Here is an 18643-nt window from a genome sequence, read left to right as displayed (position 1 = left end):
AAGCACCCATTTTTAAACCCTGAGAAAACTTCATTTATTCTAGCTTGTTGATAAATTCATACTTGTGACAAAACAAACTGGAATTTTAGGGATATTTATTTATTTGTTTGTTTGTTTGTTTATTTATTTATTCAATTTTTATGCCGCCCTTCTTAGACTCAGGGCGGCTTACAACATGTTAGCAATAGCACTTTTTTTAACAGAGCTAGGCTATTGCCCCCACAATCCGGGTCCTCATTTTACCCACCTCGCAAGGATGGAAGGCTGAGTCAACCTTGAGCCGGTGATGAGATTTGAACCGCTGACCTTCAGATCTACAAGTCAGCTTCAGTGGCCTGCAATACAGCACTCTACCTGCTGCGCCACCCCGGCTCATGGACAACAGTATATCAGAGAAAGTGATGTTCCATTCAAGACCCAAACTACATCTAAGACTTTGTTAGTTGCACTACAACTCCATATTGTTAAATCTTTTCTAGCCTATGATTTTTTTAAAAAAAAAATAGTTTTTCTCCTTGTTTTTTTTAAAAAAAATCAGTATGAACTTTGCTAACAATAGCCGTCAAACATACGAAAGTAATAAGAGCTCATTATTGTTTTATGTTTATTTTCTTACAGATATCAACGAGTGCTCATTAGATCCTGGTAAATGTGCTCCTGGCACATGTCAAAATATGGATGGTACTTATAGGTGCATCTGCCCCTCTGGATATGCTTTGGAAGATGACAAGTGTATTGGTACGCAATGGAGACTCAAAAGTCATAGAGCAAAAAAAAAAATTGGGCTGTTGCAATTGCTGGCTTTGTAGATTCTTCCTTATTCTGTTTATAATTCCAAGTATACTTTCCTTACAGATATTGATGAATGCAAAGAAGACGCAGGCACCTGTATTTTGGGCACATGTAGCAATACTGAAGGTAGTTTTGTTTGCTTATGTCCCGAAGGCTTCATAGTATCCAGTACTGGACGAAGATGCTACGGTAAGAATCTTTCTTTTTTAATATGTATGTATGTATGTATGTATGTATGTATGTATGTATGTATGTATGTATGTATTTGTTTTCGTAGATTTTCACGGGTATATGTATATACCTTGCATAACATGTGCAGCCACATACATTGGACAAACCAATCGAAGAGTGAGCGCACGCATTGCAGAACATAAGAATGCAGTTAAAAAAGAAGAAAAGACTTCCTCCCTTGTCCAGCACATTAAAAAAACAGGGCACGAAATTGACTTTGAAAAAACTAAATTACTTTCCAAAACAGAAAATTTATACAGAAGAATTACTATGGAAGCCATAGAGATAGAGAAGCACCCCTTCACATGAACAAACGGGATGACACAAACCTAGCAGGATGATGACAATTTCAAGAATACAGCATGAACTGTCTGGCCAACCTTATTTTTCAGACAAGTGCTAAACATAATTAGTGGAATTCATTCCGTGTAAACACACAGAAATTTGCAGTCTGGTCCTGTTCCTAAGAGTACAGTGATACCTTGTCTTACAAACTTAATTGGTTCTGGGACAAGGTTCTTAAGGTGAAAAGTTTGTAAGATGAAACAATGTTTCCCATAGGAATCAATGGAAAAGCGATTAATGCGTGCAAACCCAAAATTCACCCCTTTTGCCAGCCGAAGCGCCCATTTTTGCGCTGCTGGGATTCCCCTGAGGGTCCCCTCCATGGGAAACCCCACCTCTGGGCTTCTGCATTTTTGCGATGCTGCAGGGGAATCCCAGCATCGCAAAAACAAGCTCGGTGGCAACGGAAGTCCGGAGGTGGGGTTTCCCAGCGAAGGGAGCATCAGTGAAATCGCAGCATCGCAAAAACATTGAAGTCCTTGAAACCCCACCTCCGGACCTCTGTGTTTTTGCGATGCTGGGATTCCCCTGAGGCTCCCCTCGCTGGGAAACCCCACCTCCGGACCTCTGTTGCAGCATCACAAAAACACGGAACACGGAAGTCCGGAGGTGGGGTTTCCCATGGAGGGGAGACTCAGGGGAATCCCAGCAGTGCAAAAACGGGTGCTTCACTGGCAACGGAAGTCCGGAGGCAGGGCATCCCAGTGGCGGCTGTGGGTTTGTAGGGTGAAAATAGTTTGTAAGAAGAGGCAAAAAAATCTTAAACCCTGGGTTTGTATCTCGAAAAGTTTGTATGACGAGGCGTTTGTAAGACGAGGTATCACTGTACTAATTTTATATTGAGTACCGGTGCTGAGTGTAACTTCTGGAGATCTAGGCAGAGTCAGTCTAGAAATCATTAAGTGAGTCACTTAACTAAACCCCTTTTTAGTGAAAGAACAATGGCTCTTTCTAGGATTTTGGGCTGGTGGCTCTGCTTTAACCTTCTGGCAATGTCTTCCACTTCCTTTCACAGTTAATATAATTAATTGTGCTAAAGATGGAGTTTATCAGAATTCCAAAACCACATTGTGGTTTGGCCTTGCTTACTTGGGTTGAAGAGTGGGGGGGGGAGGAATGTTTTGTGGTATAATTGTATAACTGAGTCAATTAGATATATCTCCTCCTTGTGGTTTCATCCCTTCCTATTGAACAGCTCTAAAGGAAGACCTTTAAACCAATTCCATGAAATTTCAATTTAGGAATCCCCTTTCTCCTTTATCTGGATGCCAGTCATTCTTTTATGGTTTAAAACTTTCAGATCTCTGCCCTTACTGGAGGGCAATTCATTCATCTGAGTGGTGTTTTTATATGCTTGCAGTAAAGAACAATAATCTTAAATAATTTTGCATTCATTTCTTCCTTTCTTACCATTTTGGAGATACCGTTTTCCAACCAAGAAATATGATAGCAGGTTTTAGATAAATAAGGATTTTGATTAAGGTTGCCTTGGCAATTTTTTTGCCTGTCAGCAACTCTTTCAAAGTTAATTGAGTCCATCTTTCAGAAAGCAATTGGGAGATAAGGAATTCATTTGAAATCTTCCTGCTGTAATTCTTCATTCTGTGATTCTTTACATAGCCTATAAAATTCTTAATTCCACCCCTCATTCTTTATTAGTGGGTGATTTTTTTCTCTTTATTGTTACTACATCTTTTAAAAAGATGGTACATTAAAAACTCACTTATTTTCTTTTTTATCCCTTGTCTGTGAAATAATGGCAACAATAATCTATTCTAGAGTCATAAATAGAAATACAGATGCTTATTCATACATGAAGACAATGAAACTAAACTAAGCTAAACTTTTAGTTTATTTGTAATCTCAATCTTTAAGAGATGGAGAATAAAATATGGGCAAAATTGCCTATTTTAAAGCTTTTTAAGTTCTGTTGCATTCAAGTGGTACAGAATAGAAAAACATTAGCCCTTTTTTTGGACCACAGAAATCACTATTTCTATTTTAAAAAGCAATTAGATAGTTATCAACCTTCATTTAAATGTGGTAGCCTCATTTGATAAATGATCTGTTTATCAAATATTACTCACAGTAGATTGCTGGGATAAGTGAATTGTTGCTGGATGTTTTCTTAATCTTTTTGACTAAGCTAACATTTTTAAAAGATCTAACTCCATGTGATTCCCTTTGCTTACATCTAGGCTGTTTTCTTGACAACCAGAGATGCTGCCAACTGTCTTTTAAATATTTGTGGGTTTTGCTCTATTCTAGTGTTTAAGTTTTTTGACATGGAAGAGCCTTTTGTGGTGAAACAGAATTATAGTACTGCCAAACAGTTTGGGAAACTGTATTCAAAGAGAGAAAGAAGGGGATAGCCATTCCAATAGTTATTAACCTGATCTGATCTAATCATAAATTAAAATGCATTTATGCATTTTAAATGCATACATTAAATAGGACTGGGGAACTGATGTAAGAGAAATAATTTATCTTCATTGTAGGTAAAACATCATCAAGGCAACAAGGATCTTATAAAGTCAGTCAAATTTCAAGCTTTTGTATTCATTCATTCATTCATTCATTCATTCATTCATTCGATTTTTATGCCGCCCTTCTCCTTAGACTCAGGGCGGCTTACAACATGTTAGCAATAGCACTTTTTTTAACAGAGCTAGGCTATTGCCCCCACAATCCGGCTACTCATTTTACCCACCTCGGAAGGATGGAAGGCTGAGTCAACCTTGAGCCGGTGATGAGATTTGAACCGCTGACCTTCAGATCTACAAGTCAGCTTCAGTGGCCTGCAGTACAGCACTCTACCTGCTGCGCCACCCCGGCTCATATATGAATCTTGAATCCTTTTGATAATTTAAAGTTGAAAAGTCTGCCACTCATTTAAAAACACAGCAATTGGAAATAGTTACTTGTCCACAAACATAGTTAGTTTATGGGGCAAGACATGTTCTCTTTTATTAGCAAAGATAAAATAATTAAACTTAGTTTTGAAATGTGCTTTCAAAATTCTAAGAGAGATGTTTCTGTCATTTCACTGTATAAGGTAGCAGTGTTCTTTTTTTCATTTTCTGGTCGATTATGTCTAACAAGAAGATTTTGTAATTTTCCAGCTACTATCTTTCTTGCCCGATAACTGGGCAATATTCATAGCCCTCAATATGCTGGATGACCATAAAATGCCTTACGCTGTGATCCACCCCAAAGTTTAGGTCAAATAAATAAATAAATATGAAGGAATGTAGAGTTGGCTTTGGGGAAGGAATATGCAAGCTGTTAAGGGATGACTTGAAGTAAAAAATAAATAAATCACAGTTTGGTAGAGAAAGAAGGAAGAGTTAGAAGGTCTTTGATTCTGTTTGGATGGGACAGAGAGAAAATTGGACAGGCCTTCAAGGTTCTATTATTCTCCTTTAATAAATAAAGAGCATTTTTGGAATCTTTGTTGGGCTTTTATCTTGATGCGACCTGTCTTAGAAGGATGACCTCAACCCATCATACATGACATATTGGAAATCTTCTTCTCTCTGGTTCTTCAAAGCCAGTTCTCAGTTAGTCAGTTAGTTGTCCAGGATTTTTTTAAGGAGTTGGGTGGGGGAGGTAGAGAATGAAATCAGTCAGGAACTCCCCCTCCTCCATGAAATTATAGGGCATCAGGAAATTAACGATCTATATGTTGTGAAACATAATAAGTGAGAACTGAAGCTTGGAAGCTTCTATCAAGCCTGTTAATTGTAGAAAAATTGGAACCAGAATTTAATTGGAAACTGTACTGTTCCAGCTGTTGGGGATTAGTGGTTATAGCATTGGAATGTGGCAATTAAACAGAATGATATAGTTGATTCATTTATTAAAAGCAGAATAGTGAGGCAAACGTTTTATGATTGTTAAATTGAATTATCTATCCCCGGAGTCCTAAGTGAGGGCATTTACTGAAAATGCAGATATGCGGGTTATTCTTTGGAGTTTGTTGGAAGATGTACACTTAATTGTGGTAGATACGGAATTCTGGGGCTAATACCATCCTTTACGAAGACTTGATCTGGGTTGGTGAATAATACAATGTAGTAAAACCTTTAAAATACCCAAGTTGCAGTTTTAAATTTGAGAATGGAGTTGAAAACCTCAGAGTATTAGAAGAATGCTTTCCATAAGATGTTGAAGGTCGGCAATTCACAATAAGAAAACTTCTGTTTTCTCCCTCAACCTACAAAGTTAATATTAGGATATAAAGAGAAATGGAACCATTTTAGAGGTGGGTTTCTCCCGGTTTCGACCGGTTCATCCGAAACAGTAGTGACCCGCTAGTGATGTCACTATGACATCACAGAACCGGATTGGTCAGTGCCAGTCCCTGGGCGCCACCATCTTTTTTAAAAAAATTAAATTTATTTTTTCCTGACTTTTTTTGGAAAAATATCTTTATTGAATATATACATTAAAAACAGTACAATATACAATATACAACAAAAAAAAAGAAAAGAAGAAAGGAAAACAAAACAGAAATAGAAAGAAAAGGAAAAGAGAAAATATACATATAAACAAATCACAGTTACAGAAAACATAAGTGATAGAAAAAGATCATCAATTTAGATAGCACATAAATACTTTTTCTTATGTATGTTGTCACTGTTTGTAGTTTAAAGCTCAGTTTATTCCAGATGAGTTTGGGTGTGTATAAGGATATGTGCATTTATTCAATTTAAAAAACACATATGTCAACTATCCTGTTGTTTTTCATTGGTATGGATATTTTCTCCCAAATTTTTATTTTATTTTAATTTTCTTCTGTGCATGCTTTACCCCAGCAACAAGGTAAGTTGGAACCCACCCCTGAACCATTTATATCTTTCATATTCAAGATAAGTGGGACCAATAGTTACACTGCTCTTGAAGTAACCATAAGAGAAGATGCTAAATGAAAATGCTTGTCCGTCATAACCTATGTCTATATTTTGCTTATTTATGCCCATTAATTTGTGCCATTTTTTCATGTGTCCATGTCTATGTCTATCTATACCGATACTTGTTTCCTTGTACTTGTTGACAAAATATTTAAATAAATAATAAAATGAAATAAATCATAAAGTAAGACTAAATGCATTAGAACAGTATCAGTTCAAAATTTCTTTCACAATTTAAGCAGTTATATGCTTCGTATACAGTGTTACCTCGATTTTCGCGGGTTCGAACTTCGCCGAACGTCTATACCACGGTTTTTCAAAAATATTAATTAAAAAATACTTTTACAGTCCCCCCCCCTATACCACGGTTTTTCCCACCCAATGATGTCATGTCATTGCCAAACTTTCATTTGCCTTTAAAAAACATTTTTTTAATAAACTTTAATAAATAAACATGGTGAGTAATAATCTAAATGGTTGCTAAGGGAATGGAAAATTGTAAATTTAGGAGTTTAAAGTGTTAAGGGAAGGCTTGGGATACTGTTCATAGCCAAAAATAGTGTATTTACTTCCACATCTCTACTTCGCGGAAATTCGACTTTTGCGGGCGGTCTCAGAACGCATCTCCCACAAAAATCGAGGGAACACTGTATATCAAAGTAACTACACAAACCACCTCCTTGTAGGGTGATGAATGGCATAGAAATTTACAAAATAAATTTAAATAAATAACTTGGTTCCATCAGGCTCAATGAATATCAAAATAATGAGTACCAAATATTCCTCACAAACAGTGAGCCACAAGGTAGCCAACACCTAAAAGTTATAGCTTGTGCATTGAGTACCTAATAGGTACTGAGACAAAAATGTTTACATCAAAATATGCTGAGTACCAAAATTTGATGAGTTTCAAAGCAGTTGAGTATCAAGGCACCATTGCAAATGTGCAAGACATTCTTCGTGCTTTCAGTGAACAATCTCTTTTGAATCAAATGCTTAATGGATGTCATGTTTTTAATCGCTTAGATTTGAGGGTGAGCTACTGCTTCACTAAATTTGAAGATGGAAAATGTTTGGTCCCCAAGTCTCGAAACCATTCTAAGCAAGAATGCTGTTGCAACATGCATGGACAAGGATGGGGCGATCCCTGTGAACTTTGCCCGGAGGAAAAAGATGGTAGATATAATGCCTTTTGTGCAGTTACTGCACTGTGTGATATTAAATGAAAGGCGAAATGAATTATTTTCTGGGAAAGACAAAGCTTGTCTAGGCTGAATTTTCTTCAGATTGTTAAAATGGATACTGTTGCGAGTGGTCCACCACCGGGTCAGTTAGTGACAGATTCGTAGGAGGATGAACCGGGCCCGTCTTGGTACCCTAGGCTAGTGTTCTTGCTGGCTGAATCAAAGAGTGAGGGAGAATTGGAACCCGAGGAACCTCCAGAGACTATAGAAACCCCATTGATGGTAATGTCTGAATCAGAGGAGCAGGGGGACATGGGAGACCAAGAGCTCCTATTAGATGCCTGAGTCAGAAGGTCAAGAAGCAGACAGGAATATCTTTATGGTAAAAACTTCAGAAAGTGAGTCTATGAAAGAAAGTCTAGTCAGTTATAGCTCTAGGAAAGAGTTGCCCACACCCAGTCAGTATATAAGGGAGTGTTTCTGGGTAAAGAGGTATGGAATTTCAACATTCGTCATGGTGGAGGAATCAGATCTGGAGTTCCAGAATTGCCGTGCCAAGAAACTGTTGTGGCTCCTTAAGAGTCACACAGAGATGCTGATGAATGAGAAAGAAAAGAAACCTGGAGATCTGTCAGGGTGTGTGTGCGATTTACGGACCTTATCTGAAGGAAGAAGGTGCCTCTCAGCTGCCGGCCCGTTTGGTATCTCTTAGCCAATTTGAGCAGGGCTTCTGCCAACATGAATTGAAAAGTCTGCTCCTGTCTGTACAAAGCATCTTTAACTATATAAAAAGTGTTTGAATTGAATCTTATTTTTTTGGGGGGGGGGCTTCTTTGTTCCGATCCGGTAGGCCCAAAGCAGAACAGATACTTACATTTCTAATTGGTGCAATAGGCAGTAAAGGTCCTGCATTAATTACAGAACCTGTATAAAAATGTGGTGTCTGAGAAAGAATATGCGCAACAAACACACTGGGGTCTGATTTGCCTGTACTTTCCAAAAACAAAAGAATGTAATTGATTTTCTGTGTTTTTGTGTTTGATTTACAGAAGCTTATAAGCAAATCTGTCCATTTGGCTCTGGCACTGTGGTGGGTGTGGAGGGCGAGCCCATTGGTAAGTCAATGCTGTGACTCAATCTTGCATTTATGACCCAATTATATTGGAACTGTTTGAAACAAGAGCGTTTGTTTCCTTCCCCACCTTCTTTTGATCTTCCTGTCTGCTTCGTATGGGGACTAAGACATGGACGAGTGTCAAGATCCAGACAACTGTAGGAACGGCCAGTGTATCAACACCGATGGCTCCTTCCGTTGCGAATGTCCTTTTGGCTACTTGCTCCAAGGATCTGAATGTGTTGGTGAGCAGAGATGCCTATCATTAGAATCCATTAGAAACTTTTTAGAACTAAATCAAACCTGTTTCTTTAAATAGAATGGAATGGAAAAGAATAGAATAGAACAGAATAGAATATTGGAATCAAAGAATAGAATAGAATATTGGAATCAAAGAATAGAATAGAACAGAATAGAATAGAATATTGGAATCGAAGAATACAATAGAACAGAACAGAATATTGAAATCAAATAATAGAATAGAATATTGGAATCAAAGAATAGAATAGAATAGAATAGAACAGAATAGAATAGAATATTGGAATCAAAGAATAGAATAGAATTCTTTATTGGCCAAGGAATTTGTCATTGGTGCATATGCTCTCAGTGTACATAAAAGAAAATATACATTTGTCAAGAATCATGAGGTACAACACTTAATGGTTGTCACAAGGGTCAAATAAGCAATCAGGAAACCATTGATATTAATATAAATCGTAAGAATACAAGCAACAAGTTACAGTCATAAATGGGAGGAGATGGGTGATAGGAATGATAAGAAAAAATTAGTAGTAATAGTAGTGCAGACTTAGTATATAGTTTGACAGTGTTGGGGGAATTATTTATTAGCAGAGTGATGGCGTTTGGGGAAAAAACTGTTATGTCTAGTTGTCTTGGTATGCAGTGCTCTATAGCGATGTTCTGAGGGTAGGAGTTGAAATGGTTTGTGTCCAGGATGCGAGGGGTCAGTAAAGCAGGGGTATCAAATTCAATTTCACTGAATGCATCCAACCCCCAGGCATTGAGTTTGACACCCCCTGCTTATTTCCCCTGGGTTTCCCCCCCTCCCCCAATACACAGCCGTCATTTTCCGAAGTAACGCCAGTGTTGTGTTTCCAATTGCTTTTATTGATGACAGACACGGACGAATGTTCTGTTGGAGCTCCGTGTGGAAATGGAACATGTAAGAACATCATTGGAAGTTTTGAATGCACTTGTGAAGATGGTTTCGAGCCAGGCCCCATGGTGACGTGTGAAGGTAAATGCGACTTTTTGAAGAAATTAGGCACACACCACTTCAGGCTTCTATTTCAGTGTTTCATTTTGAAGCTTGAAGACGTGTGGACTTCAACTCCCAGAATTTCCCTGAGAGTTAGTTAGTTAGTCACTCTGTCTGTCTGTCTATCTGTCTGCCTACCTACCTACCTACCTATCCACTCTATCTATCTATCTATCTATCTATAGAAACATAGAAGTCTGACGGCAGAAAAAGACCTCATGGTCCATCTAGTCTGCCCTTATACTATTTTCTGTATTTTATCTTAGGATGGATATATGTTTATCCCAGGCATGTTTAAATTCAGTTACTGTGGATTTATCTACCACAACTGCTGGAAGTTTGTTCCAAGGATCTACTACTCTTTCAGTAAAATAATATTTTCTCATGTTGCTTTTGATCTTTCCCCCAACTAACTTCAGATTGTGTCCCCTTGTTCTTGTGTTCACTTTCCTATTAAAAACACTTCCCTCCTGGACCTTATTTAACCCTTTAATATATTTAAATGTTTCTTCTTGTAGCCCGTCTTTGGACCCGTTCAATTTTGTCAATATCTTTTTGTAGGTGAGGTCTCCAGAACTGAACACAGTATTCCAGTATTCTATCTATCTATCTATCTATCTATCTATCTATCTATCTATCTATCTATCTATCTATCTATCTATCTATCTATCATCTATCATCTATCATCTATCTATCTATCTATCTATCTATCTATCTATCATCTCTCTCTCTCTCTAACTTATCTATCTATCTATCTATCTATCTATCTATCTATCTATCTATCTACCTACCATCTACCTACCTACCTACCTACCTACCTACCTATCTATCATCTATATATCCATATCTACCTGCCTGCCTGCCTAGCTAGCTAGCTAGCTAGCTGTCTGTCTGTCTCTCTATTTTCCTAATGAGATGTATTGGTTCTCCAAATGACCGCTGTGTTTGTTTATACAGATATGAACGAATGCGCTCAGAATCCTCTCCTCTGCGCCTTCCGATGTGTGAACACCTATGGCTCGTATGAATGCAGATGCCCTGCAGGCTATGTGCTCAGAGAAGACAAGCGAATGTGCAAAGGTAAACTCAGGGGTGGTCTTCAAAAAGTTTAGCAAGGGGGTCTCTGCCTGGTTGCTGGGTGGAGTGAGGTATGAGGGAGGCCCTGAGCCATTTAAGGTTTTAAAGGTGATAACCAACACCTTGAATTGCGTTTGGAGACCGACTGGCAACCAATGCAGCGCGCATAAAGTTGGAGTAATACGGGCGTACCTTGGTACACCCGTTATTGCACGCGCTACTGCATTCTGCACCAGCTGAAGTCTCTGAATGCTCTCCAAGGGTAGCCCCACGTAGAGCGCATTGCAATAGTCAAGACAGGAGGTGATTAGTGATGGGCGAACCCAATGGTGTTCAGGTTCGGCAAGTTCGGACGAACTTTACGCAAAATTCGGCCGAACCCGAACTCGAACGGGGAATCCCTCCCACAAAGAGATTCCATGGGTGGAGCTTTGACCTCACCGGCAGGTTGCTAAGGATGCCAAGGTGATCACTTCCTGGATTCCATGGAATCCAGGAAGTGATCACCTTGGCGTCCTTAGCAACCTGCCGGTGATGTCAAAGCTCCAAATGCCAAACACAACCCTGAACTTTGCCCGAACTTTGAAAAAATTTCGGGTTCGTATTCAGCATACCGAACACCGCAAAATTCGGTACGGACCCGAATTGTGCGGGTTCAGTTCGCCCATCACTAGATGTGATGAGGGCGTGAGTGACTGGCTATCCTTTGCTTATTTATTTATGTCGATTTATTTGTGCCATTTTTTTCCATGTGTCCATGTCCTCTACTGATACTTGTTTCCTTGTAGTTGCTGACAAATTATTGAAATACATTATTTAAATACATAATAAAATATAAAATAACTCATAAACTAAAACTAAATGCATTAGAACAGTATCAGTTAAAGTCTCATTTTTAACATGTCTTTGAAAAAGATGTTCTTAAGAGACTAATGCTCTTAGGAACACAAAATTGGAACCATAAAACGCTGCTTCTTACTTAACAGAGGAAGAAGTAAAGAAATGCAAACCCTACTCATCAATCATGAATTACGTTGTGATGAGGAACATCTGTAAATAAAAAGAAGGCAATCTATTTTACCCTTCCCTTTCCCAACTTAAACAAAAATAGTTTTCAGTCATTGTCTATCAGAGGGATATTGAAATTTTAGGGGTGAAAACCTCAGTGGGTCTTTCTGAATTTCACCTGCATTCCCCTCCATAATTTTGGCGACGGAAAATTATTTTTTACACGACTCCTTCCAAAGGAATGTAGGAACGAGCTCACTGGTTTTATATAAAAACGTTACAATCTGGTGGATCGTGCTTCCCGAAATATGGAGAACTTTCATTTTAAAAAAAATATCAATATCCGATTCTGTGATCTTTTCAGATCAGAATGAATGTGAGGATGGGATTCACGACTGCGAATCTAAGCAAATGACTTGTAAAAACCTGATCGGTACATACATGTGCATATGTGGTCCAGGATTTCAACGTAGACCGGACGGTGAAGGTTGCATAGGTAAGTGACCATCGAAATCTCATTATCTCAGTTTTCACATTTATAGCACTTACAGTACATAGTGTTTCATACTTCTTTATAGAATTCTCTGGGCGGTTTACAAATGGCAGCTTTTTGGCCCCCAACAATCTGGGTCCTCATTTTACCAACCTCAGAAGGATGGAAGGCTGAATTTACTTTGAGACGGCCATGATCAAACTCCTGGCTTTGGGCAGAGTTGGCCTGCTGGTCTGCATTCCAATAACTGTGCCACCAGGGGTCCTGACTCATAAATCTCATAGCACTAGGAATCCTCTCCATATAGCAATAGCACTTAAGAGTTCATAGTGCTTCACTGCCCTCTCTAAGCAGTTTACCCTCAACAATCTGGGTCCTCATTTTACCAACCTCAGAAGGATGGAAGGCTGAGTAAATCTTGAGTGGGTCAAGATCGAACTCCCAACAGTGGGCAGAGTTAGCTTGCAATACTGCATTCTAACCACTGCGCCAACAGGTCTCTTTATTTTTAATGAGAATTTGTTTAATGTACAAAATGAAAGAGCTTCAAAAACTCCCACCTCTCCTACCTATTGATATTCACCATTGGATCTTAATTACATTTGTTTTCCATGTATGGCCATTACATATTTGTGTTGCCTTTTTAAAATAGAAGTATTTATTATTTTGGAATGGACGGCGTTCAGGCTTTCTGTCATTACTGTCTCTTCTGCGAAATATTGAACTCAGTAAGCTAATATTGTATTGGGATATATCTTTGAAACAGACGAAAACGAGTGCCTGGTGAAATTTGGGTTGTGCGAAAATGGACGGTGTATAAATACACACGGAAGCTACCGATGTGAATGTGAAGAGGGCTTCCTTGTCAACGAAGCCCAGAATCAATGTCTAGGTAAGCCTTTAGAATGATACACAATTAGAATTTGTTTTTACAAGATCACCGCACCTCAAGAAGGATCTAATGGAACTGGAAAAGGGGCAAAAGGGGGCAATAATGATCAAGGAAATGGAGCCCCTCCCTTATAAAACCAGCTTGCAACGCCTTGGTGTCTTCAGCCTTGAAAGACGGCGTTTAAGGGGTGACTCGATCGAAGGGTATAAAATCATGCATGGGATAGAAAAGGTGGATAGAGAAAAATTCTTTTCTCTAACACACAATACTAGGACGAGGGGGCACTCCCTAAAGCTCATAGATAAGTGGGTTCACTTTCCTATTTAAAACACTTCCCTCCTGGACCTTATTTAACCCTTTAACATATTTAAATGTTTCAATCATGTCCCCCCTTTCCCTTCTGTCCTCCAGACTATACAGATTGAGTTCATTAAGTCTTTCCTGATAAGTTTTATGCTTAAGGCCTTCCACCATTTTTGTAGCCCGTCTTTGGGCCCGTTCAATTTTATCAATATCAATACATTTCATAAATTAATAAACTTGGTAAGTCAATCAATTGAAATGGAGCTATAAACTAGATTTAGCGCGAAGGTTCGTTTGAAGCAGACCTACCTAATCAATGCTTTGTATATGAATCGGCTCTGAATTCTGTGCTGTTGTTACGTATCAATCCTTTGGAATATTCCTATCTAAATTCTTGATCACATCTCCATCTTTTCCTATTTTTCTACCTCCTCACTCGATGTCCTTTCTTCTCTTTTCTTCGTTCAGACATCGCACCTTCTTTCTTACTGCTGCCTGACTTCCTTATTCCTCCTGCTCCGATTCCTAAGTGCGGCTAAGTATGCGCTTCCTTTTATACGCCTGCTTCCAAATCCTTGTCATGCCTTCCGCTTGCGAGACGTTCCTCTTCCGGCTTTTTCCAACCAGCATTCTTTTGCTTTGCAGATGTCAGACAACACTTCTGCTTCACCGAAGTCTTGCACAACATGTGTCAGCTGGATTCGAGCAACAAGATTGAGGTGTCCAAATCTGAGTGTTGCTGCGACGGCGGGCGAGGATGGGGACTCATTTGCGAGATCTGCCCACTCCCGGGCAGCATCGCGTATAAGAAGCTTTGTCCATACGGCCGCGGATTTACCACTAATGGAGAAGGTAGGGTGAAAAAAAAATACCCAGCAGGTTCTGGAACAAGGATTGCTTGGAAACTTAACTTTCTCCAAATGTCAATACAGTGGTACCTCTACTTACGAACTTAATTCGTTCCGTGACCAGGTTCTTAAGTAAAAAAGTTTGTAAGAAGAAGCAATTTTTCCCATAGGAATCAATGTAAAAGCAAATAATGCGTGCGATTAGGGAAACCACAGGGAGGGTGGAGGCCCTGTTTCCTCCCAGGAGATTCCTAGAGAGGCCCCACGGAGGCTTCTCTCCGCCTTTCTGGGCCCTGTTTCCTCCCAGAAGATTCCTAGAGAGGCCCTATGGAGGCTTCTCCCTGCCTTTTCCGGCCCTGTTTCCTCCCAGGAGATTCCTAGAGAGGCCCTACAGAGGCTTCTCCCTGCCTTTTCCGGCCCTGTTTCCTCCCAGGAGATTCCTGAGAGGCCTCACGGAGACTTCTCCCTGCCTTTTCCGGTTACAGTTTCGAAGGCTCGAGTTTGTAAGTGGAAAATGGTTCTTGAGAAAAGGCAAAAAAATCTTGAACACCCGGTTCTTATCTAGAAAAGTTTGTATGTAGAGGCGTTCTTAAGTAGCGGTACCACTGTATTTAATAATAAAATATGTGTTTTTATTATTGGGGTAGTTAGCAAGGGACATGGCTACATTCCAAATGCAATGGGTCATTTTTAGTTTGAGGGCAGTGGTGGGTTTCTACTGGTTTGCCCCAGTTCAGATGTACCTATATCGGCAGCAGTATCCCCCCCCCCCCGAAAGTATCTGAAGAAAACTGATATAAAAGAGGCAGTGTTTGGGGGATTTTATTTATTTTTTAATTATTCCTTCAGTTTTGCTCTTTTTACAGTCCTGTTTCTTGAATCGCAGATATTGATGAATGCAAGGTGATTCACGACGTTTGTCGCAATGGAGAGTGCGTGAATGCGCAAGGAACGTACCACTGTACCTGCAAAGAAGGCTACACCACCGATTTAACAGGCACAGTTTGTATAGGTATGTTGTCGGTTGCCAACTGGCTTTAATCAGTCCCTCCCAACGGAATGGAGGCATTGGGCACCCTTTACGCAAAGCTAGAGAGAATTCCTCATTCAGTCACTGGAGAAGTTTTCTGTAATGGCCTTTTGGTGTCAGTTGAATTCATTTGTTTATTTATTTAATGTAGGCTTCCATCTCAAATACCTGAAACTGGGCACTTACTTTCAAGCCTTCATCTGTCTGAAGTGGTGTAGGGCAGTGTTTCCCAACCTTGGCAACTTGAAGATATCTGGACTTCAACTCCCAGAATTCCCCAGCCAGCATTCGCTGGCTGGGGAATTCTGGGAGTTGAAGTCCAGATATCTTCAAGTTGCCAAGGTTGGGAAACACTGGTGTAGGGTTTCCTGCCTAAGCAGGGAATTGGACTGGAAGACCTCTAAAGTCTCTTCCAACTCTGTTGTTGTTATTATTATCATAAGAATGTTTAAATCATTTTTATTATTATATTTTATTTTATTTTATTTTATTTTACTTTACTTTACTTTTTACTTTACTTTACTTTACTTTACTTTACTTTATGTTATTTTAAAAAAAACATTTTAGTGAATCAGTCGCCGGGTTAGAAATGTGCTGTTTCATTTGGTCAATCTTAGTGGATTTTTAAAATAACAATAGCAATAATAATAACAATTAATAATAATAATAATAATAATTATTATTATTATTATTACTACTACTACTACCGTATTTTGCAGAGTATAGGACACACCTTAGTTTTGGGGGAGAAAAATGGGAGTGGGGGGAAGTCTGCCTACCAAGTATTCATCTGGCTAGCGTCCTTAGTCTGGACAACTTCAGCATATTATTCTATCCCCTCGTTAGGGCATAAAAAAACCTTATTCAGAGGGAGTAGCAATGAAAACAAGCCTGCAGACTTAGGGCTGGAAAAAAACCTTCTTTGGAGAGAGTAGCAATGAAAAAGCCTGCAAACCAGTTAAGAACTGGAAAGATAGTTAGCACCTTGTTAGGGCTGGAAAAAAACTTTTTTGGAGCAACTAGCAATGAAAAAAAAAGCCTGCAAAAACTTATGACTGGGGAAAAAAGCCTTCTTTGGAGAGAGTAGCAATGAAAAAGCCTGCAAACCAGTAAGAACTGGAAAGATAGTTAGCACCTTGTTAGGGCTGGAAAAAAACTTTTTTGGAGCAACTAGCATTGAAAAAAAAAAGCCTGCAAAGACTTATGACTGGGGAAAAAAGCCTTCTTTGGAGAGAGTAGCAATGAAAAAGCCTGCAAGCCAGTAAGAACTGGAAAGATAGCACCTTGTTAGGGCTGGAAAAAAAACCTTTTTGGAGCAATTAGCAGTGGGAAAAAAAGCCTGCAAAGACTTATGACTGGGAAAAAAACCTTCTTTGGAGAGAGTAGCAATGAAAAAGCCTGCAAGCCGGTAAGAACTGGAAAGATAGTTAGCACCTTGTTAGGGCTGGAAAAAACCTTTTTGGAGCAACTAGCAGTGAAAAAAAAGCCTGCAAAGACTTATGACTGGGGAAAAAAGCCTTCTTTGGAGAGAGTAGCAATGAAAAAGCCTGCAAGCCGGTAAGAACTGGAAAGATAGCACCTTGTTAGGGCTGGAAAAAAAACCTTTTTGGCGCAATTAGCAGTGGAAAAAAAAGCCTGCAAAGACTTATGACTGGGAAAAAAACCTTCTTTGGAGAGAGTAGCAATGAAAAAGCCTGCAAGCCAGTAAGAACTGGGAAGATAGTTAGCACCTCGTTAGGGCTGGAAAAAAACCTTTTTGGAGATTTTAGCATTTTTTAAAAAGCCTGCAAACCAGTAAGAACCAGAAAGATCGTTAGTGCCTCGTTAGGGCTGGTAAAAAAAGCTTTGAAAAAGCTACATGCAGAGTATTAAGACGCACCAAAATTTTCAGCCTTTTTAAAAGTGCGTTTTATGCTCCAATAAATACAGTAATTCCTCCCTTTTTAAATTCATCTTGGCTAACAAGTTTTCTTCTTTGACTTCAGATCTGGATGAGTGCCGCCTGTCTCCAAAGCCTTGCAATTTTATTTGCAAAAATACAGAAGGGAGCTACCAATGCTCATGTCCGAAAGGGTACATCTTGCAAGAAGATGGCAGGAGCTGCAAAGGTAAAACAACCCCACCCCAAAATTAAAATTTATATTTATTTTTTTAAAATATTTTTATTATTATTCAAAAAGACAAAGACAGACAACATTAAACATTTAAGGAGCTACCATTGCTCCGCTTGTTGTAGAAGTCTAACTAATACAAAAATATAAAACATTAGCTATTGTAAGATCGATACAGAAATGTCACACCTGCACATTACATTTTTATTGAATTTAACACTATATTAATCCTATTAATTAAATTTCTTTATCTATAAAACATTGTGTACTTATTCAATAAAAACAAAGTATTAATAAGGCAAGGAAAAACAAAAATAACCCTTCTAACTTTGTTATACTGTAAACTATTTCACTCTATCTTATAATTCTTCAAATAGTTATTATACATTCTACTTATTTAATTTTTAATACTGTTTTTACAATTCCACCAATCATATACTTTATCCCATATTTTATAAAATTCTGTTTCAGTTTGATTATTCAAATGTTTTGTCATCATATCTAATTCAGCACATTCTATAATTTTTTTAAATACTTCAATATCTTTTGGTATTGTCTTTCCAATCTTTATATTTATACTAGTACCTGGATACCTGTGCTTTGCTATGAAACTGTGTGCTCGGGCTTGATAAATGGACAGTTAAAGTACGGTTATCATGTTTGTTTGTTTGTTTGTTTGTTTGTTTGTTTGTTTATTTGTTTATTTATTTATTTATTTATTTATTTATTTATTTATTTATTTATTTATTTATTTATCAGATTTGTATGCCGCCCCTCTCCGCAGACTCGGGGCGGCTCACAGCAACAACAATACAATATAAACAAATCTAATATTTAAGTTAATTTAAAAAACCCCAGTTTAGAAACCAATCATACATACTAGCATACCATGCATAAATTTTATAAGCCTAGGGGGAGGGAAAGTATCAATTCCCCCATGCCTGACGACAGAGGTGGGTTTTAAGGAGCTTACGAAAGGTTAGGAGGGTGGGGGCAACTCTGATATCTGGGGGGAGTTGGTTC

At 38.7% G+C, this 18643-nt stretch overlaps 1 protein-coding gene across 1 annotated transcript in view; it reads left to right on the top strand.

Moving 5' to 3' along the window:
- Positions 1–18643, top strand: part of FBN1 (fibrillin 1) — a 248260-nt gene that overhangs the window by 211192 nt on the left and 18425 nt on the right. The window contains 12 exon segments of the mRNA XM_070763010.1: positions 619–738; positions 856–981; positions 7308–7457; positions 8515–8580; positions 8708–8824; positions 9718–9837; positions 10816–10938; positions 12308–12439; positions 13203–13328; positions 14277–14483; positions 15366–15491; positions 17495–17617. Coding sequence (XP_070619111.1) covers positions 619–738; positions 856–981; positions 7308–7457; positions 8515–8580; positions 8708–8824; positions 9718–9837; positions 10816–10938; positions 12308–12439; positions 13203–13328; positions 14277–14483; positions 15366–15491; positions 17495–17617 — 1536 coding nt within the window.

The sequence above is a fragment of the Erythrolamprus reginae genome, chromosome 10 (genome assembly GCF_031021105.1).
Source record: "Erythrolamprus reginae isolate rEryReg1 chromosome 10, rEryReg1.hap1, whole genome shotgun sequence".
Lineage (NCBI taxonomy): Eukaryota > Metazoa > Chordata > Lepidosauria > Squamata > Dipsadidae > Erythrolamprus > Erythrolamprus reginae.
Note: the sequence above shows the minus strand (reverse complement) of the source record. Positions and strands in the feature narration are given on the sequence as shown.